The sequence below is a fragment of the Parasteatoda tepidariorum genome, chromosome 2 (genome assembly GCF_043381705.1).
Source record: "Parasteatoda tepidariorum isolate YZ-2023 chromosome 2, CAS_Ptep_4.0, whole genome shotgun sequence".
In the NCBI taxonomy this organism is placed as follows: domain Eukaryota; kingdom Metazoa; phylum Arthropoda; class Arachnida; order Araneae; family Theridiidae; genus Parasteatoda; species Parasteatoda tepidariorum.
The window spans coordinates 54,558,296-54,582,280 of record NC_092205.1 but is presented as its reverse complement, the minus strand read 5'-3'; the positions used below and the strand labels follow the sequence as shown (position 1 = coordinate 54,582,280).

Below are 23,985 nucleotides of genomic sequence, written 5' to 3'. Positions count from 1 at the left end.
AATTCGACACACCAAGAACGCACTAAGACGCGCAAAATCGACGCTCGATCAGGCTGGAATGATGCCGACTGGGGACGTATAGTCTTTAGCAACGAATCCCGCTTGTCCAACTGTGTCCTGCGATCATCGAAGACGTGTTTGGAGACGCACAGGGCAGAGGGGGGATCCAGCCTTCACTATTGCACGCCACACCGGCCCTCAACAAGGCATTATGGTCTGGGGTGCCATTTCCTTTGACAGCCGGACCCCTTTGGTCGTCATTAGAGGTACACTTAACTGCACAGCGGTACTTCGACGACATCCTATGACCTGTTTTGCTACCGTTCTTTTTGCAGCTCCCTGGGTTGGTTTTTCAGAAGGACAATGCCGAACCACATACGGCACGTGTTGCTATGAACTGTCTGAAAGCTTGTCAAATTCTTCCTTGGCCTGCCAGATCACTAGATCTCTCTCCCATCGAGCATATCTGGGATATGATGGGAAGCATCTGGCACGGAATGTTGATGACCTTGTTCGATAATTGGATCGAATTTGGCAGGAAATACCGTAAGAGATCACCCGGGAGCCTTATCGGCCTATGCCACGCCGTGTGGCAGCTTGTATCCAGGCTAGAGGCAGGTCAACACCTTATTGAACTTGTTACTGTAACTCTGCAATAAGTTATTCAATTGTTCTGAAATTTTAATAATTTACTATTCTGTACATTGTGTTCCTATCCACCAATTTTCGTTTCAATCGGACAACTCCTTCTTGGTGCGTCGATTTTTTTGTTATAGAGTGTATTTAAAAGCATTTTAAAAGAAATCGACTCAATTATTTAGTGTGCAACAGACAAGGTATTAATGGTAAAGATGTATAGATGTTATCTTGCCAGCCCGTTTGAAAAAAACACTGTTTTCAAAAAAAAAAAATTTTTTTTATCTGGTTATCATATAATTTCAAAGTACGATAAATGTAATTATTGGTATAAAAAATTTTTTATTGCGCATATATGTATGAGAGAAATGTATTGAAAAGAATGATATAAAATTTTGTACAGACATTATTAATTATTATTATTTATTTTTTTAAATGTCTGCAGGTGTTAGAGGAGTTAGTCCTTTTGTTTTCTTTTCCAAAATCAAAAAAACTCATAAATTTTCGAAAAAGTTATTGTAACTCTCAAATAACAAATATAGATTTCACAATTTTGCTTTTAAAACAGTTTAAAATTGTTGATACGTATGTAAATGAAAAAATGAGTTTACATCTTTCGTGTCAACAATTAACAAAAAACTAGCCTTAAAATTATCTGTTGACCTTTCCAGGTCAACAGATAATTTTAAGTAGGTAATCATTACTAATTCATCGGAAAGTGAAATCGAATATTATTTTTGAGTAGATACAGTGTTCCAAAAAAAAAAAAAAAGAAAAAAAAAATTGCGCTACCCTGAATAACTTTTAATCTAATGATCAGATCTTCATATTTCAGGACTCATTCTTAATGGTTCAAGAAAGTAATCTCAAGTATGCTAATTTTAGTATATAGTCCCCATAGTTTGGTCAGGAGTGCGATCCAAAATTCTGACCCCTTAATATCCATTTTACTTTTGGTGCATTTCGCCATATCTCGATAACTTTTTAAGCAAATTGAAAAGTTTTGGACACAATTAAAAAATTCGTTTATCTAAAGATAATTCTATTCAGAAAATAAGTTTCAGTAAAATTTTTTTTAAAATTATTTTATTTAATAATAACCGAAAAAATTTTGAATTGTAAGGTATACAATATTTTACTTCATTTTAAAGTATGTAATTTCATGAGGCAAAATGCGAAATGTGAGCGAAGTCAGTTGAATAGTTCCTGAGAAATCTAATTTTAAATAAGTTGTATATTTAAAATTCTATTCCTCAGGAACTATTCAACCGATTTCGCTCAAATTTTGCATTTTGCCAGGTAAAATTACATAGTTTAAAATGATGCAAAAAATTTCTTACCTTACAAATCAAAATTTTTTCGACTATTATTAAATAAAATAATCAATATTTAAAATTTTTTTTTTGCATGGAATTATCTTTGGATTAATGGATTTTATGATTGTGCACAATTGTTTTTAAAATTTGGTTAAAAAGTTCTCTAGATAGGGTGAAATACGCAAAAAATAAAGTTATGGGTCCAAACTTTGGATCGTTCTCCTGACCAAACTATGGAGACTATATTTCCCGAATTGCGGATACCCCTTATAATTTGGGGTACAGAAACCCGAATCCATTGAAAAAAATGTATGTTTATTCAGAGAAAGTAGTTTTTGTGTCTAATTTTGAGACTTAAAATATCGTCTCTATAATTAATTTGCATATTTTAGGTCATCCCCTCGAACCTTTAGAAATGAGTCCTAAAACGGAAAGATCCGATCATTAAATCAAAAGTTATGAAGAGAGGTCCGTTTTTTTCTTCTTCTTTTTTGGTCCACTGTATCCATTAAAAATTAATATCTGATTTCATTTTCGGATGCGTTAGCAATGATTACTTACTTAAAATGATCTGTTTATATGAAAAGTTATTTAAGCTAGTTTTTAGTTAATTGTTGACTCGAAAGATCTGAACGCATTTTTTTCATTTAAATAAGTGTCAACAATTTTAAACTATTTTGAAAACAAAATTGTGAAAGCTATATTTGTTCGTTGAGAGATACAACTTTTTTGAAAATTAATGAGCTTTTTAATTTTAGAGAAGTGAGAAATAAAACTATAGGACTAACTTCCCTAACATCAGCAGACATAAGAAAAACATTTTAATGAATTATGTTTGCACAAAATTTTATTTGATTTATACAAATTATTAGAAAGTTAATTAGTTATTTAAGTTAATTAAGTACAGTTATTTAATTATTATAAAAGCAATAACTTTGTTTTTGACAATAATTCTGCGTCAAAGGGTTAAACTTTAAGAAATAAATAGCCGAAATATGTTCTCCTATTAGTTTTGTGTTGCACTTTATTTTAAACTTATTTTATTAATGATTTTAAAATCTTAACAGGTGTTATTTTGTTAAAAATTTCTTTGCAAATTATAATATCCTAATCTTTTTTTATTTCAAAATTTTTCTACATTTACTCGCTTAACTTATCTACGAAGAACATAAATTCAGACAACATTCAGCTATAGCGTCTTTTTGTAACAGTGTTCCAACAATGTTAAAAATATTTCACTTTTATTCATAAAACAACAAAAACCATGCCCGTTACCGCCCTCAAACACAACAAAGCAGTCACGTGTGGGAAAATACTCCCGGTGCTGCCAAACGGAGCGAAACAAAAATTTCCCTCGCTCTTTCACTTTCGAAACAGATTTTCCCCGGTGCGGACGTTTTAAAAAAAATAGTCCCATTAATTTCCTCTCTACTCCACTAAGACCATGAATTCCTTTGTAATTGTTCTAAACATATTTGCATTAGTATTCCTAAAAAATTCTCTGGCTTTTATTAATGGTTTTCCCAAAGAACGATGTGACGACATGGATCCTACTAAAATAAAACTCGATCAAAATAAAGCAGCAGGTGCAGACGATAATTCGGAAAATTCCACTGACTATGTTTCTGAAGATAAACCACCCCCCACATCCATCCGAGCATCTGAAAGCCTAAACTTGTATAGAATTGTGACATCTGATCCAAAATATAGACGTGGACGTGATTTAAATAGTAAGTATAAAAGCATTAATAATTGAATTTTAATTAAGTTAGCTATTTATATTTCAGATTTTAATTTAGTCCTTGAGAGCTTTTGAAAGTTTATAGCGAACAAAGAAATTAAATGCATAAAGCAACATTCAAAACTACTAAATTTTTATGAAAAATGATTTTAACTTAATTTTGGGTTGATAATAATGGATATTTCATTTCTTATTTGTTTATTTTTTAAGTTCGTTCAAATATTTTATTTTAAGTTCTTTTTGACAAAATATTTGAAAAAAAAAGTATTTTCTTTTTTTATGAATTATGAAATGAACTGTCATCTTTACATAGTTTTGACGTAATATTTCATTTTATTACCGTCGTTGAACAGTTGACGCAATTTTTTAGGTTTACGATTGCGAATATTGAAGTCCGTAGCCTTGTAATTTTGAACCCAATCCAGAAGACAACGCAACTTCTGGATCAAGTATTGGGAGAAATTTGCCTTAGTGGAGGATCCGCATTTCGCAACATAGTGAGGAAAACCGCGAGAACCTCCCACGCTTAGCCAAACGGACTCTAACTCACAATACGTCTACCACTGGGGATATTTTACGTCAGCACTGTGGTCGGTGCTAGCCGGTGCGAAATTCGTATCGATCAGCCATCGCTGGGATTTGAACTCGGGTCACCTCATTGGAAGGCAAACGCTTTATCCCCTGAGCCACCACGGCTATATTGACGTATTATTTATTTGGGTGGTATCTCCTAGGGTTCATGGGTTTAAAGGCCCAGCCATTGTGAAAGACAGGGTTCTATCCTGAGGGATGATTTGAAGCCTACCCAGATTCAGACTGTAGGGTACTACCAGTTTATCTGGGAAGTAAAGGCGGCTTGTGTGCAATGTTGACCACCTTACCACAATTATGCCGTTTTTCACGAAGCAGTGGGTCCTTATTCTCCATGATATAGCCGTTTCAGGAATGCTTTACTTTTTCTTATTATTTTCATTGAAATAGAACTTTTTTTTAAAAAAAAGGCTTAAAACTTGGAAGTTTTAAGCTTTTAACCTTGCTTTTAAACCTTGAGCTTTTAAACCTTGATTCCAAAGCTAAAATTAATCGTTTTCAGTCTTAAATTTTTATCATTAGCTGTGTTATGGTTTACTTCTAATAAAAGTTCGTTAATTAGTTTCACCCATGAAGGGTTTAGAAATATAAACTTTTTTTCCCTTTAAATTTGCTTGCCATTAGAGTTGTGCTAAAAAATTAAACATTATGGAAGTGGATGTCTAATCTGTGAAAATTCACTTCATAAATGAACTGCTTTTTTCAGTGATAAAAAAGGGGGAAAATCTTTGATTATAAAATAATCAGTTGACATGTCCATAATTATAAATAATTATTGATTAGATTATTTAGCTGAAATTTAATTTAAATTTTTAAACATGGTAGTAATAAAAGCTCTCCTTTAATATAAATAGGTTACTGGAGGATTGGAATTTTTACCAAGATATTATTTCAGTTTGTGTCATCATTCAAAAAGTGGCGATTTAAAGAAACAGAACAAACTGTCGGGAAACTGTTTTGGTCTCACTGCTCTCAATCCCCTGAGCCATTACGACTCACCAGATAATGTTGGGATACTGGAGATTATCGCTGCTCTTTAAGACATTTAAAGCTTACCTGGCACCTCCGATCTCAATCGGAAATAATTTTCTTATCGTTGTAGACTATGAAATGACATCAGCAGGTGTCACTCTAAACACGTTACTTTAGTTGTCACTTTAAACACGTTACGTTAGGTGTCACTTTAGACACGTTTACGTTATAATTAATCAAATATATATATTCTTTATAATAAGCAACTTTGCAGTATCTTTTTTAGCTGTTTTTCAGTGTGACGGTGATTTTTTTCTTCTTGAGCTGTACTTGGTTCCTATACAAGGTTTTGTTTCTTTTAAAATTTGTTGCCTGAGCTCAAAAAATGTCAAGAATCAAGTTTTTATTTTATTTAATAAAAAATTATTAACAGAGGAGCGGATCGTTATACGCCGTTAGATTGGAGAATCGAATACCGTCATGGATTTTTTTTTGCGATTTTAACTATCTCAACGTGGTTTTTTAACTCTTTAATCAATGGTAATTTTCCATCCTCTTAGTGCCTTTTTATTCCTCTTAGTGCATTTCTCTGAGTTTGTCAGTCGAATTTTTAAATACCTTGCTCACAGAATTTCAACTAAATGCATTAAGCATATTTGTTTAGTTTAAAACAAACGAATAAATGAGGAATCGCATACTTTTTTCGTTTATTTCTTTAATTATTTTACTACTTTCTCACCCGTGAATGAGCTTTTCTTTTCATTTACATGTACTCCTATATTATTACGGAGAATTTAATGAAATTGAACAAAAGTTTTTGTTATTTATGTTCTAAGGAATAAAAAATCAATGACCGTTTCATCTGTAATCCTAAAAACATATTTTCTGTTAAGTGGCATATTTTGTCTGCACTTGTTAACCGATTTACATCAATGAGCTAGAACGAAACAAGAAATATTTCAGTTGCTCCTGTAGGTACAACATAAAAAGGATTAGTAAAATTTTAAATGTTAAAAAAATGTTCAAAAGCATGTATTCGGGATAAAAATGATTATTAATGTCACTTCTAAATGGCATTACAATTTCTGAGAGTTCGCGTCATTAGACCTCTTTATGGAAGAAAATTAAGGTTCTGATTTTTGGGTTAAATCTAAGGAAGTAATATTATCATTTTATTAGCAGTCTATGAGTAAGTCAATTTCAGCTTGACGAAAAAAATGTGACATTGTTAATAATAATGTCACCTAAAAGTGATTTACACAAGGAGTAAAACAATTAGGTAAAATAACCGTCGTATAATATGGTGATGACATTTCTGAGGAAAAACAAACCATTATTCTCGTAATAAAACTATAATATACGATATTTAAATGATTAATTTGGTAATTTTTTTTCTTTCATACAGTAACGGTTTACCCGAATCCTGGATTTAATCAAATAATTAATAGTTATCCTCTTCTCTAAAGTATGACAAAATTACTAAATTTGCCACTCTTATCAAATTTCGTGACAAAAAGCCCATAATTCTGTTATGAAAAACCTAAATATTCGGTATTTAAACAGTTCATTTGGTAAATTTTCCATCAAATTTCGTGACAAAAAGCCCCATAATTCTGTTATAAAAAACCTAAATATACGGTATTTAAACAGTTCATTTGGTAATTTTTCCATTCATATGATAACAGTATGCAAAAAATTCTGGTTTTCAAAATTATAGTTCTTATTACCACACATTTAAAAAAAATTCAAAACAGAAAAGTGAATTTAATCGAATAAATTTTTTTTGTACCATGCTCTAAAGCAGGGGTTTGCAACTTACATAAGGCCGGGGGTCGAAATTAAAAACACCAGTCAAATGGCGGGCCGCAGCTGTATCAAAATTTCATACTCTTTTATGTTTGAAGGAACATTAAATATTACTGTGAGACTCTTATCAAGTTGTACAAAACAAAAGTATTGAATTACAAATTAAAATTAGAAGTAGATTTTTAACTGAGAAATTATTTTTTGTACCGTTGGTAAGTAAAATTTCACAAAAACAAAGAAATTAGTTTTTTTTTTTNTTTTCAGTGTGACGGTGATTTTTTTCTTCTTGAGCTGTAGTTGGTTCCTATACAAGTTTTTGTTTCTTTTAAAATTTGTTGCCTGAGCTCAAAAAATGTCAAGAATCAAGTTTTTATTTTATTTAATAAAAAAATTATTAACAGAGGAGCGGATCGTTATACGCCGTTAGATTGGAGAATCAAATACCGGCATGGATTTTTTTGTTGCGATTTTAACTATCTCAACGTGGTTTTTAACTCTTTAATCAATGGTAATTTTCCATCCTCTTAGTGCCTTTTTATTCCTCTTAGTGCATTTCTCTGAGTTTGTCAGTCGTATTTTTAAATACCTTGCTCACAGAAGTTCAACTAAATGCATTAAGCATATTTGTTTAGTTTAAAACAAACGAATAAATGAGGAATCGCATACTTTTTTCGTTTATTTCTTTAATTATTTTACTACTTTCTCACCCGTGAATGAGCTTTTCTTTTCATTTACATGTACTCCTATATTATTACGGAGAATTTAATGAAATTGAACAAAAGTTTTTGTTATTTATGTTCTAAGGAATAAAAAATCAATGACCGTTTCATCTGTAATCCTAAAAACATATTTTCTGTTAAGTGGCATATTTTGTCTGCACTTGTAAACCGATTTACATCAATGAGCTAGAACGAAGCAAGAAATATTTCAGTTGCTCATGTAGGATGTAGGTACAACATAAAAAGGATTAGTAAAATTTTAAATGTTAAAAAATGTTCAAAAGCATGTATTCGGGATAAAAATGATTATTAATTTCACTTCTAAATTACATTACAATTTTTGAGAGTTCGCGTCATTAGATCTCTTTATGGAAGAAAATTAAGGTTCTGATTTTTGGGTTAAATCTAAGGAAGTAATTTTATCATTTTATTAGCAATCTATGAGTGTGTTAAAATCAGTTTGACAAAAAAAAATGTGATATTGTTAATAATAAAGTCACCTAAAACTGATTTACACAAGGAGCAAAACAATTCGGTAAAATGACCGTCGTATAGTATGACATTTCTGAGGGAAAACAAACCATTATTCTGGTAATAAAACTATAATATACGATATTTAAATGATTAATTTGGTAATTTTTTTTTCTTTCATACAGTAACGGTTGACGCCCGGTGGCTGAGCGGTAGCGCTTCGCGCTGTCGTGCCGCAGGTCCCTGGTTCGATCCTCGGGCCGGGCAAGGTTGACTCAGCCTTTCATCCCTTCAGTGGGTCGATAAATAAGTACCAAGCATGCTTGGGAACTGAACACTGGGGGTTCCGCGTTTGGCTGACCACCTGACCAGAACATCTGCTCCTGCACCCCAGAGTCCAAGGTCAAGATAACTGAGATGGGCACAGTAGGCCTTGGCCCTCTATGAGCTGTCGCGCCACTGAGTTTAGTTTACAGTAACGGTTTACCCGAATCCTGGATTTAATCAAATAATTAATAGTTATCCTCTTCTCCAAAGTATGACAAAATAATTAAATTTACCACTCTTATCAAATTTTGTCACAAAAAGCCCCTTAATTCTGTTAAGAAAAACCTAAATATAAGATATTTAAACAATAAATTTGGTAATTTTTCCATTCATATTATTACAGTATGCTGAAAATTCTGGTTTTCAAAATTATAGTTCTTATTACCACACATTTAAAAAAAAAAAATACAAAACAGAAAAGTAATTTTAATCGAATAAATTTTTTTTATGTCTCGCTCTAAAGCAGGGGTTTCCAGCTTACATGAGGCCGGGGGCCGCAATTAAAAACACCAGTCAAATGGTGGGCCGCAATTGTATCAAAATTTTATACAGGGCTCTTTTATGTTTGCAGGAACATTAAATATTACTGTGAGACTCTTATCAAGTTCTAAAAAACAAAAGTATTGAATTACAAATTAAAATAAGAAGTAAATTTTTACCTGAGAAATTATTTTTTTGTACCGTTCGTATGTAAAATTTCACAGAAACAAAGAAATTAGTTTTTTTTTTTTTTAACGAACGAAAAGCATTTTAAACCCAGTTAGATTTTTTACGAAAATTATCTGCAAAAATGGCAACTAATATATTTTAGTTCGCGAGCCACAAAAAAAGGCTTCGCGGGCTGAATGTGGACCGCGGGCCACCAGTTGGTAACCACTGCTCTAAAGTACCAAGATAAAATTACCAAATTTAGCATATATATCAAATTTCATCACACATTATAAAAATATTTTTTACTGTTAATTTTAACAAAATCCTTACCAAAGTCTTTCGGTAAAAATTACCGAGCATTTTGATGTTTCCTTAGAATCGGAAGTACGGTAAATTTTATCATATTCTAGTAGTTTTGACAACACTTTTTTTTTCTCAGTACAGTTTACATGGAATGAATGGAAATACCTCCCAAATTTTAAAAATTGATTTAATGTCGTTTGTTTGAAGCGATTAATTGACGAACGCAAAATAAATTAATAAACCTTTTACTTACGCGTCTCATTATCAAGTTAAGAGGCATTATAATCCCATCAATTCCCCTTATATATTTTTTATATTATTTTATGTCTTAATATTTCAAAACAGTATCTGAGTACATTATATTGTTAATTGAATGTCTTGTACGTTTATAGTTATTGCAGAGATTACTATCATCAAAGCTGAATGAATCATTGCTAATCATAGTTGAGATTAAGTGCCTAAAGAGGCCGGTAAAATATAATGAACGGCCATTGAACGATAACTATTTTTCACCACTGAGATATAGTTAAAGATGGATTATAGCCAGAATTATTCCTTTGATTATTTGCGAAACAAAAGTATTATCCCAGATCCCAATGTTGAGAAAAGATGTTTAACTTAGAAACTATTTATTTGAATAATTGTTGTTTGATTAAGGATTAATATTTATTTAAGAAATACGATAGGCGCATTTATTTTTCGTTTCAGAGATGATGTATTTCAATACTTTCTATTAGCATATTTCTACGTGAAAATGCGTATATTGTAAATAGCTTGATTTTATTTGATTGTAAATATATTTATAAAAGGTTTACTGCAATAATAAAAGGATAATTCAGTTTTTGAAATTCTGCGCCTATTTATTGAGGATTATTATAGCTGGCCAATACGCGATTTGGCTGATTGTAAAGTCTAAAATAATCAGGCAGAACTGATTAAAAGTGTTTCATTTTATGTGCTATTTTTGCTTAATTGTTAAAAAATTGTCTTGGTTATAATGTTATTGCTTTCATGTAGATGTTAGTAAAACTACATAATTACATGTGGTTGTGTTACGTTATGGCTGCGGCAATAGTATCAATAATTGCCGCGAGTTAAGCAATAAAACCTGAAAAACAGGAAACATAGGATATATACTTCATTCAAGAAGATTTGTCTGAAAATTTCATTTCTCTCACATGTAATATGTTTTTAATCAAACAATTAGTTACAAATGTATTTTTACAATTAAATTAAAATATGTATTTTTATTTGCTTTTCATCCAAGCTTTAAAACTAAAGTAATTACGGAGAAAAAACTATTTATTTTTAAATTATGTTTTATGATTTATTTTTCTTTTTAATTAAAACAAAGAAAACATTTTTTTCCCTTTGGTTCAACTTACAGAACCAAAGTGAATAGCTAGATAAATTGCTTTTATTACTTTTTGAGAAATTTTGTAGTGTTCAGTTTGATAGCTCAGCTTTAAATGACATATTTAATTATTGGAGGAAGCACCTTGCCATGAGCTATTAGTATAACTCTTTTTCTAACGGGAAAGACTGAATAAAAATAACTCATAATTTTTTGAACTTCACTTTCTTCTTTTTAAAGTTTACATTTATAAAAAAATACAAGCTTTTGACTGCACTTCTAATTATGAGATTAAATAAATGTAGTCAAACTACATAGACATTTTTCTTCATATTTATTACAATTATCTTCTTTGATATTATAAAAAAACAAAAAGTATATCCGTTTATCTCGTAGAAAAGATTTGACTTATTTAAATATTAAAATTTCATAACGGTTTTTCTTTCACTATTTTTTAAGTTTTTAATGTTTTTATGCAGTTTTTATTTTTAAGACGTTACTTGCGCATTTTTAATGTATAAATTACACTGCATCGCATATATTATTAATATGGCGTGTTTATCTAGTAGAAAAAAAAATTTAACTTATAAAAATAAAGAAATTTTATAACGATTTTCTTTTTGGCAATTTCTTGAAATTATAATGAAATTTGTATATTTAAGACGTTATTTATGTTTTTACTTGCATTTAATCACATCGAATGAATGAAATCTATTGAATATTATTGGTAAAGTTATAAAAAACAAAATTATTTTTTTCCTTTGAAGTATTGTTATTTCCAATTGCCACCATCTAGATTATTTAATGAAAATAAACATATACTTATACGGTAACATTCCCCTGTAATTCTTAGACTCAAGGAAATTTTCTTGTTTAAATTTGAGCTTAATCCAATTTTTAAAAATTAATGAAAAAAGTTCATCTACAAAGTTCTAAGTTTTATTTAGACAAAATTTTACGTAAACAATACACATTTTTACATTATTCTCAGAATTTATGAACGGATATTTTTCTAACCTTGTTTTAGAATGACATCAAATTAACTGGCTTATTTCAGCCTGATTTGAAATCTTTCATTTTTCTACTTAAGTATTATGGGATTTTTAAAGACGATTTTTTTAAAAAACTAAACACGATATTTTTAAAACCCTTTCGCCATAATTCAAAATATCTATCTATCTATCTATCTATCTATCTATCTATCTATCTATCTATCTATATATATATATTATTATATATATATTATTCAACTTTTTCATGTAAAATGCGCAAAATGAAAAATACTGCTGCCCAAATAACTTTCGACATAGTAAATGGTTTTTTATACAGTGAAATGCTATATTGTTAGTTTTCGTTGAGTACCTTGGATATGATAATTTATTGGTAAAGACGATAATTTAAGTTACGAAAAAAAATCATGGGTCTTTTACAAATTGAATTGATTAAATATTTTTGAATGCTTTAATAAATTGCATTATAATATAAATAATAAGATTATAATGTCATTGGGTGCTTCTATAGTCGTTAAGAAAAACCAATCATAAAAAGAATTCTTATATATAAAAAAACAAAAACATATTTTATTCCTACAATAACGACCATATCCTTTCACTTTTTTCTTTAAAAAATAAAAGTTTTTGTTTTCTTTAATGGAAACTTACATTTTCAAATAGATACGTTTTATTCCAGACACGTGTTATACTTTTTCAACATATTTTTGGGAATACTTTTCTTCGCAATAGAGGAATGCGCTCTCAACCTGATGCATTTACTATATTTTTCAACGATGTAGATTTTTTATGTATAGTGCGCAGAAAAAAAAAGAAGGAAAAAAAAGGTATATACTGAATAACTTTTAATTTAATGATCGGATTTGGACTCATACTTCATGGCTCACGGGGATGACCTTGAATATTCTATTTAATTGGTGCAGACAACATTTTAAGTTATGAAATCAGATACAAAAACGTAGTTTTTCTGAATAAACATACCTGCATACCTTTTTACTGATTTGGATTTCTCACCATCAGAATATTGAGGGCAACCTCAATCTGGAAATATGGTTGTGATAGTTTGCCCAAGAGAGCGGAAGGCTTGGGCCTCTTAATATTAATTTTACTTTTTTCGCATTTTACTGTATCTAGAACTTTTTAAGCAAATTGAAAACTTCTTGTGCGCAATTATAAAGTAGTAATAATAATTATTTATTAAAAAAAATTTTTAAATAATTATTTATTATTTTTTATTACCTTTCTTTCATTATCTAAAAGATTTTGAATGATAAAGTATAGCAATTTTCACATTATTTTAAAGAATGTAATTTTTATTGCAAAATACAAAAAACGAAATAGATCGAATACCTCACGAGAAATCGAATTTTTAAAAAGTCGTATACTTAAATAGAATACTTAAAAATACTTTTTAAGTTTATGCTTAGCTCTATGGCTAATTAAGTAAAAAAAAAAGAAAAAATAGCAATCATGTAAGATTTAATTAGTGATTTGGTTAAAAAAGATTTACAACTTATATTTGTGCTTTTTATGGAAGCCAGTAAAAAGTTTGCTTTATATTTTATTCTATTTATAGATAACCAAATAGTAATTTTTAATATATATAAAAAAATAATCAGGAATTCATTTTTTCCGGATCCTTTTAAAGTTACTTCTCCACGATTCTAAAAGGAACAGATAATCATTAAAGTCAGTGTAAACTATAACCATAATTTCTGTTTCTAATCACGTACATCTAGCTTATGTACTTTTTTGAAAGCTTTATACAAGCAATTCGAGAATATATGGATAAAAAGTTTTATCTTTACCCCTTAGGAACCATAAATGAACTATAAAATGTTTTCTCCCAACGATAAAAACGAATATATAAAAAAGTCAAGTTAAGTCTTTACTTAATGCTTTAGGCAAGTAAATAATATATGTGAAAAACATTTTTTGTTTGGAAAATAAAATACTTTTATTAATAGTCAGTAAAACCATAATTTTCCAGTTCAGGATATAATGTCTTACTATGCCCACAGAAAAACATTATTTAACATATTTAAGTTCAAATTATAACTAATTGTACAGACATTGTTTCTTTTATGATCTTTGGGTTTTTGATAAGCGAATATATATAAAAAAATATAAAAGGAGGTGTATGTTTTAAACATAAGTAAATATATTTATTTTTAAAACAGTCTGGGTTATAAACAATTGTGCTACGATACAAGTATAGCTTTCGTAGGCATATTGATTGATTCACTTTTTGCAACCATTCGCCATTATTACAGAATAATATCAGATAAATAGGAAAAGTCTCCTGTATTTTTTAATCAACCTGACACTTTTTAAGTTTTTTGAAGTGAATCCAACTACCTTAATCGAAGTTAATAGCCTGATTTATTTAAGCAGTTTCCAATAAGCCTAGACTAGTGAATGCTTATTTCATATACCCTCAGGGTTGCCACAGGCTACTAAAATGCAACTATTTGCTACTATTTTCGGCCTTAAGCGACTATGGCGACTTTTTTTGCCTGAAAAGGCCTAAAAAGCAACTATTTTCAGGAATAGGCGATTATTAGGAGACTTTTTTTACTCTTTGCGAAGTTTTTTCGCAAAAGTGAACGTTACTTTTCAGAACGTTAATAAAAGAAAGCAAACTTTTATACAATCATTTATGTCCAAAGAGCCAAAAATTTAAATTTTCATTGAATTTCATAACGTTCTTGTTATATGTTCTCTCTAGGGGGCAGTTTTGTTATTTTTAATTGTTTTTTTCTTCTATTAACATTCATATTTTATTGTAACTCGACTTTTATTTTTGTACCTATTTTCTAATATATAAACCTTTTATGTTTGTGCAAAACATTTTTTTAATTGAAGCATAACAATATTTGACAATTAAGCTATAATTTTAGTTATTTGGCTACTATTTTTGATAAATTTTTGTACCTGTTGAGGCAAATATTTTCATAGTTTTAGGCAACTATTTTCATGCTTGAGGCTACTAAAAGCAACTATTTTTGTTCATTTTTTACTGTGGCAATCCTACCGTATTAAAGTTTCATTGCTATAAGCTTAAGGAAATTTAATCTTGTTAAGTAGTTTTATGCATGTTTCCTAATTAGCATATTGACTTATATTAATTAATATGAAATATGCGACAGTATAAATGATTATTAATCTGCTGATCTTATTTATCTGTTGATCACTGATTATCTCTTGAGATTTGCAAGGAGTTGGATGTTCCAATTATTCTACGACATGCATAAGTCTTCGATCCGAAGGTAGAGATAGCTCTTTTATCAGCACTAAATTCTTGTATGGCTAATTAATATGATTGTAAGAAAAAAATTCTAAATTTTAATTACTTTTTATTCATTTGTTTAGATATTTAGTAACTCTGAATTTAACAGAGTAAAATCTATAAAATATTTGTATTTTTTAAAATTCAACGAATGAAGCAGTTTTACTACGTGTCTATACGCAAATTTTTATTTATAATATAACAACGATAAAACGTCTATGATATTATAAAATGATATAAAACTGTCTTAAATGTCACCTGACCCCGTTTTTCTTCTTTTTGAGATTTCCTCACACTAAATTTCGTTGATTGATTGCAAGGCGCAGATAACTCTTTTGGGAAAAAATGTGTCGCAGGGAGATGATAAAATCAGAGATTTGATCAAATTTCTTACGTAGATGCTTAAATCACGAAAGATGTTAAAATAACAACTCTGTGGGTGTTTTATCAGTTGTTTGTTTACCTTGGGTGCAAGCTACCGCACTTTGCATGCGTTGTTCAATTGTTGTGCGAATACTTTGCGTTGGAAGGTTTTTATTCCTTTTACGCTATTAATTTTTTTAAAGTTCTTAACCATACCAAGAAGTAGACACACCAGCATTGGGTTTTAAGCGAATGCGTACCAAGAAGTAGCATTTAACGTTAAAAAACATCATTGTAGGGTAAATCGAGAAATTGTGTTTCGGGGACTGGAATTTTAACTTAGAAACATCAGTTTAGGGTTAACCGGACAATGGCAATCACTTTCTTTGATTAAAACTAACAAACAACGATTGTTATGCATAGCCGCTTTCCATACACTCATATTTTCATTAATACTTCGATAGATTTTATTCACTTTAACCAACTTGATTGGTTGTCATTAATAATAACCGGTGATTAATATTAACCAATTCATTGCATTCACCATAACACCTAAACAATATTATTTAATCTTTTCAACGAAACAGTTAAAAATTTTGAAAAAATCCATTACTTACTTCAGGGAAATCTCCCCACAGAGATGTCATTTTATTATCTTCGGTGAAAATTCATCTTCTAGTTTAAAGATAAAATAAAACTCCATTTTCATTATTTACCTTGAAACAGATACAAACTGAATTGAAAACCAAAGTTCCGGTAAATCGTTACCATATGAACAGAAAAATTACTGACTGAATGGAATTAAATATCCTTAAATACTCCTGGTTTTATTAACCTGAATTATGCTTTTTTTTTTAAATCAGAAATGTCATTAAAATATTGTACTTCAATTTTACCAGATTTTTTTTTCTCCGTGTGCTATAATATTACATTATGGTACACTGCTAAAAATTTCGCAGTAACGACATTCAATTCCCAAAACACATTTAATGTAACCACATTCAATTCCACAACCGCATTTAATGTGACCACGTTCAATCGTAAAATTCAAAATCACCGTAAAAATGATGGTATTCATATCTTGATTATGAGAAAACTTCTTTATTGACTGTTTTCACCTAATACGATTAAGCAACCAGATTTTTTAATATGAAGTTTTTAATCAAGCATATTCTCTAGTAGTAGCTAGTGAAAACACCAAAATATGGTAAAATTAAGCTCCATTTTATGTAGCTAGCCAATGAATACCAATTTTCGGTGCAACGTTAATCGGAATTTTTAACACTTTAGTTTGAAGATGAATGATGCATATTTGTTTAAATTTCTAATTAGTTTTGAAGTAATTCAATTTTTTTTTCTAATGGCGGACAATGAACTTTTACGTTCTTCGCCTAGAAAGATGCCAGAAGTATTACTCCTTAAACGCTACCCAGTGGGCACTTGCGAACTTAAGTCACGGAGGCGAGCAACGCCACACTGCCACAGATACCCATCGCACAATAGAGACTAACACACACAGAGAAACATCCATGACATGAGCGGGATTCGAATCCGCAACCATTGGCTTCGTAGTCAGGCACGCTAACTGCTCGACCATGTGGGTGGCGAATAATACAATTGTGAACTTGTATGTTTTTAAGGATAAATTTTTTTCGACTCTAATACGCTGATTTTTTGCCATGTGAGAAAGGTGCTCAATTGTAGGATCAAACTAGTGAAGTAAGCGAAAGATTCAATCGAAAAGACACGAGGATTGTCGAACGAAAGCGAGGAGGGGCTAAAAGCCACCTAGTAAATAAATAAAAAAATTAGAATTTTCTGTAAAATTTTTTAAAGCTATGCAATATGAAATAAATTAAATGTGTGCTCTGAAATAAGAGTGTGATAAACACGTCATGTGATTTAACACCATTTTTCAAAAAAGATCTGATAACGTCAATGATTAACATCAATATATTCATTTATTCTCTAGACTGCGGAGTCTAAACTGTTAAAATAAATCGCTTACTCTAGAAAAATTTAACATGAAACTTTTGACAACTTCATTTGATTATCATATTCATTTTTCCTTTCTTGGTATTAAACATGGTGAACATGTTTGCTAGAACTCTTTCTCGCTCTCGTAAGCATTCTTTTCGCTCTCGTAATCATATTCAATATTCATTTGAATAAAAAATATTGATTATAGACAAGATTGCGTGAATTTACGTTAATGTTTTAAAAAATTTTCATATTGTGCATTCATGTAGAAAAAGGAAATTTTTTAAGTAATTCCAAAACTTTTATCTTAAATTTTCGTTAAATTATTCGTGAAAAATATAATTTTTTTCTTTACGCCTGTTTACTTCATTATGTCATTTGATAATCCCTACTATAAACATAGAAAAGAAAAATTTACATCAATAAAACTTTTTCACAATTTTCTAATGAGTTTGAAATGATTAATTGTGCATATCATCCGTATAAATATTTATTTTGTTTGCATTTTATTAATCATTGAATTTAATTAAACAAGAAAAATGATGAAAAATATTTAAATTCAGTTGTAGTTTTTTAAATGTACTTTTATCTTTATTAGCACACGATATTGTTAAAGAATTAACATTTAAGCATTTCATAGAACTAAAACTAAGGAAATAACCAAATGATTCATAAATTCAGCAATAAATAATGAAATAAAGCAATTAACTCATAAAAAACAATTAACTAGTAGTTAGGTTTTTTTTTTTATTTCGCATCAATCCGATGGAATCTTTTTGGGAGTGTTGAAATAAAAACGTGATTCTTCTTTATCTGCTCCAACATAAGAATGGAAACCACAGAGGAATATATAGTTTTTACTCTAATGTGCCGCAAAATGGTAACACAATCCCAAACGGTTTTAGCGCCACTCAATGGTAAAATGTTGAACTAATAATCATATTGATGAGTTAATCGTTAGATTAATGAGTTACTGATTTTCCTTTAATTGAATTTGTAATATTAGTAATCGTTTGGTAATTTGTTTTGTCTTAGTTCTATTGAATGGTTAGAATTAATTCTTTAAGGATAATTCTTAAGGATTAATTCTTTTTCTCTAAGTATTAACCCCTTAACTTGTGCGCTCGAGTTAATTCGTGCGCACTAAACAGGCCAAACTGGTGCACACTAGAGATAATTCGAGCGGCATTGTATTTTATGATGCTATAATTTTTCACACTCGAATATAATCGAGAGTTAAAAATAACAATGTGAAAGCTAAGAAAAAAAAATCTTTTATTGATATTTATCATTTACATAGGATAGTAAGCTATAACACTTATTTATTCGAGAATAAAATATAGCCTTTTTCCATGGAACAAAAGCGCAGTATATCAAAATTGTCCACCGAAGGAAAAGTTGAACCAGGAGTTTTTTAGGTTTTTTTACATTAAAAAAAAATTTTTTTTTCTGTTTTTTTCTCCAAAAAATCTGTGTGTTAAGGGGTTAATGGTTCAGAGTTGAGTTCGTTTACTTCAAAAAGTCTTTGCTGTGTCAGTTTAATTTGCGTTACATTCGTTACAAGTGGCAGTTAACTAATTTTGGTTACATTTGTGAATAAATAAATTGTGTAAATTAATTCGGAACATATTTATATTAACTTCAACCGAGTATCTCTCATGAGCATCTCGTGAAACTTTCAAATATTTTGCAATGTTTATTATTGAAATTTGCGATTAAAACGAGTTCAAACTCTTTATTTCTGCTGAAAACTTCATAAAAATCTTTATATTGGAGAAAGAAGAATGTCGTTATTTGTTAGTAACCTTCATCCTGACTGCACAGAATCTACATTATATAAAAAATTTCGATCAGCTGGCAAAATACTTAACATTCACATTGCCAGAAATAAAGAATCAAAACGGTCCTTGGGCTTTGGCTACATAAACTTTGCTGATAAAAATGATGCTGAATATGTCCTGAATTCGATGAATTATGAACCTGTTGGAGGACAACCTATACGCATTATGTGGGTAAGACCCGATATTAAAACATTCAATCCGTCTGCCAACATATTTGTAAGAAATCTTCATTCATCTATAGATGAACCAGCTTTACGTGACATATTTTCCTCGTACGGCACTATCTTATCTCTGAAAGTAGACTGCTGCAAAAACGGAATGTCTAAAGGCCTGGGTTATGTGCAGTTTGAAAATGAAGATTCAGCTGATGCTGCCATAGAAGGAGTGAACAACCATCTAATAAAAGGACTGAAAGTGGGTGTTTGCAAGTTTGAATCGATTCACAAAAGACATGACTCGTTTACAAATATTTATCTGAAACCTCTACAACCTGAAATTGACGACATACATCTCATCGAGCTGTGCAGCAAGTATGGAAACATTTTAAGCGCCAGAGTTATGAAAAATGACGACGGGAAATCTAAAGGTTTTGGATTTGTTAGTTTTGAGAAAACGGAAGAAGCTAAAACAGCAGTGGAACAACTTAATGGTACTCAACTTTATGGTAAAGTGTTGTACGTTGGTAGGGCGATGAAAAAGAGTGAAAGACAAGCTTTTATGTGGAACAAATTCAAGGAAAAATTAAAAAATAGTGAAATTGTAAATTTCTAAATTGCGAAGAATATTATGAAAACTATTAGTATCTAAGAAAAATTATTGAAAGTATTGTATAATTATGTTATTGTATAGTAGAATTGTAATTAGATGTAGAAATTTTAACCTGATTTTAAGTAACCAGAAATATTATAAAAAGATTATTATAATCCTTGCACTTGGTACGAGACCTTGGCTCACCTAATTGTGAAAATTTCACTAGCACCAAAATGACGCATTATCATTATATAATATCTTCAAAATTAAAAGTTTTGATTTTTCTTCATAGAAAATAAGGTTTAATTAAGAAACTATTATGTTATCATAATCACATTAAAGAAATATTGGATTATTGGAACCAATGTATTTCGCAAAATACCGTGTATGCCTTTATACCAGATTTACATCAAAATGTTAAAAATACCAAATTGGCTAGCGGAGGGCTGAGGTACTTTATTTATAACATAAAAGTTATAAGTTATAAAATCAAACTGTAATTTTGAATGGCAACAAAATATCTTTTTTTATTAGTTTAGACATTTCTAAGCTTTGAAATTGCATTAATTTAAAATGATATATCTTCGAAATATTTTTGGATTGCATGATATAATAGTATAATAGCATGATATATAAGTTTCGCCAAATTCTAAATCGAATGAATTTTGATACATTGGTTTAATAATACGAAATTAGAAGTGTCAACTTGATCATATCTTAGAAAATAATTTTAAGGTCAATAAAATTAAACGTTTTTTTAAGCGATTTTAAACGAAGAATGAACCAGCACTTAAACTACCATTAGAAAAATGTTTTAGGAGACTCCATGTTTGACTGTGCTTTATGAAGTTAAAGATGGTTGTAGTAATTCATTACAAACGAAATTGCTGATATATATTTGATATAGTATACCAATGAAGATTTGTAAAAATTTCAAAGAATACCTCAAAACTTTTTTTTGCAAAAGCAAATGAAATAACGAAAATAAAGTTGGATTAAAATACTAACTAAGATTCTACGCTTTGCAAAACTGAATGTTACGTTAAAGTAACTGCAATGTTATTTTAAAATGTTTGTGACAATATTTTCTGTATAACATTTCTAAATTCGGTCAATGTAATTATTTCAATTATCATGCACTGTCGAGAAGGAAACTTAATCCACACAAAACATCTATAACTACAAGTGCATGATCTGCTAAAAGGTGATTTTAACTAAACGGATTTGATAACCAAAGTGGTTTGCATCAGATGACTAAATTTTGATTATTTTGTTTTGTGCCAAATTTTTTTCTGTTTTAGTTATGTTTTGTGTCATTTATACTACTTTACGTTATATCTATGATTTTATTGCTAAAATCACTTTATAATTCTAAAGCAAGCGAAAAAATTAAATCGTTTATAAACGTGATATTCAATGGTTAAATTTTTTTTGCGTAAAATTCGCTGCCTTGTCGTATTACCTTGGCGAATAACCACGATATAAAATTACCGCCAAACAAAGTTTATCGATGAAGCTCCATGAACTTATCGTCCCGCAGTGGACTGATCGTTAAGACACGGTTCCCAGCAGATCACCGAAGTCAAGCATCATTGACTGCGGCCAGTGTGCGGGTGGGTGACCACTTGGATTAGTCTGCGTAGGGACCGAGGGTGTGCGGTATTGGTCCTCGTTAAACTGTTCTATTGTGAAGTGCTCGACTTCGCGTATATGCTGTAGAGCTACCGAAGCAGGTGTGCCATCCCCTCTGCAGAAGATCAAAATTATGATGGCATGTCTTCGGATCATCCTCAGGGATGTTTCCCAGACCGTCGCCAATAGCCCATTGTGCAGCTCTAGTGCGACGTAAATTAACTACAACTACAACCATGAACTTATCATGTTTCCATTTTTCTAGGTTTGACCCTTGTATAGGGATAAATGTACGGTGTTATCTTTGAGGATTTATTTAAAATTTTCTAACTACTCTGATAATAGAGCAAAAATGGAATTATTACGACAGCGATGGATTCGGACTGCTAAAACATAAGTTCTTTTTTTTTTTGTCAAAATACGAAAAACAAATTAATTACATAACTCTTGTAATGATTCCAAAAATTGTTTGTCTGATATCCCTAAAGTTATTTTTCGTACTTCAGTTATTTTGCATGAAATTTAAAATGCTATCGCTGCCAAAAAAGGTACAAAATTACTCTCAGGGACGCTCCTTAAGTAAGTTGCTGGAAGGCTCTGGGGGCCCGTAGGGACCGAAAAAATTACAAGAAAAGCTTTGTAATGACATCAGGTTGGATCGTCTTTAAGTATTTTCGCTCATGATTAAATGGAAATTCTTATTTCCTAGCAATTAAAATTGCAAAACTCTCCTCTTTCACTTGCTATCGATTACAAATAATAAATTGTCTCTTTAAAAGCAATATTTTAAAAAATAAGTTTTCTTAAAACGTGTTTACAAAGTTGAAAATTTCATTTAAAGTTAAAATATTTTATAATCATTATATGAAATCAAATGCTAATTCTTTCCCTTTAGCAGTTTCATATGCTTAACTCTCACCTTTTAATTACTTATCGATTCAAAGTAAATGTTGTGCTCTCATCCTGCTAGAAATGTGATTTTACTTACGTTTTTCGATTGCATCGCCAGGGAGTGAATTCAATTTATCTTCTTTGCTATTCAGATTACAGATTCCTGTTCGCAATTTGTTTCGAAGCAGCGACTAATTTGTTACGGAAGGCAACTTATTCTCCATGGTCTTTTTTATACAGATGCTCGTCACGTTTTTGTGAAATTATATTTCGAACAATCAATGGCAAATCGCCCTGTTAAATTCGTACTGGAGTAAATTGGCCAGTTAATGATTAGTTTCATTTTAAATAATTATATGAAAAACGAATGAATATATATGAATGAATTATATGAATTTTAGTTATATATTTGATACACAAAATTATTATATGAATTTTAGTTTTAAAATTTGATACACAAAATCTGTAATTTGCTATCTAAAAGCTGTGCAATAAAGTTTTTTTGCTGCCCTTCTAAAATATTTTAAGCTACTCCAGGTTAGTAAAACATATGTTAACAAAATTTGAATAAGTCTTTCTGACTTATTATTTCAAATTTGAGTTTATTACTTCATTTCAATAAAAATTATTGAAATAAGATTGATTTATTTGGATTTAAGTTAGTGCTTTGAAACTTTTTCACACTGTGCCTTTACGTAAAAACATAAATTTGTAATTTTAGATTTTAGTTTTATTCTAAGCGAAGAGTGTTTCGTTCATATTTTTATTTGCTTCAGTCTATTTCTCTTCTGTCATATAAAAAATTCTACTATAAACAGAGAAAGAAAAAAAATACATTAGCAACGTTTCTCCGTATTTATTCTTTCATTACTTTAAAAGAATTAATGGTGCACTTTATGTTAATACGCATTAAATACAACATTGAAATAAATTTAAGAAGAAGAAAATGATGATAAATTAAAATATTTAAAATAAATCGTAATTCACAAAATGTATTTTTGTCTTCAACAACGCAAAACATTTCTAAAAAATACGTTTCTATGTATTTCATGTAACTGAAATAATTTAAATAATCAAACGATTACAATGAAAAAATATAAAAAAAAGAAAATGATTATCTCGTCTAATTTGTAGTTAAGCCTTTTGTCGAGCTTGGCATAAAAAACATTATGGACAGAGCGTTGCCATTTCGGCGTGCATTATGCTACAATAAAGAAAGGGAAAAAAGAAGAAAAAGCGTCGCTTTTTTATGCGCTCTAACATTCGACTAGGAAATCGTTATATACTTCTCTGTGCATTTGATCTCACTTAATGATTATAAAACTTTTTAACTTTAAATATA

At 29.9% G+C, this 23,985-nt stretch overlaps 2 protein-coding genes across 2 annotated transcripts in view; both read left to right on the top strand.

Moving 5' to 3' along the window:
• The first annotated feature begins 3,304 nt into the window (after positions 1-3,304).
• Positions 3,305-23,985, top strand: part of LOC107454814 (uncharacterized) — a 61,964-nt gene continuing 41,283 nt past the window's right edge. Inside the window, exon 1 of the mRNA XM_043042538.2 lies at positions 3,305-3,682. Within this exon, the coding sequence (XP_042898472.1) occupies positions 3,397-3,682 (286 nt within the window). The 5' untranslated portion in view covers positions 3,305-3,396. The remainder of the gene's footprint in view (positions 3,683-23,985) is intronic.
• LOC107454816 (polyadenylate-binding protein 1A-like) lies at positions 19,192-20,311 on the top strand. The gene has a single exon (XM_043042539.2). The coding sequence runs from the start codon at positions 19,314-19,316 to the stop codon at positions 20,139-20,141; it is 828 nt and encodes a 275-aa protein (XP_042898473.1). The 5' UTR covers positions 19,192-19,313; the 3' UTR covers positions 20,142-20,311.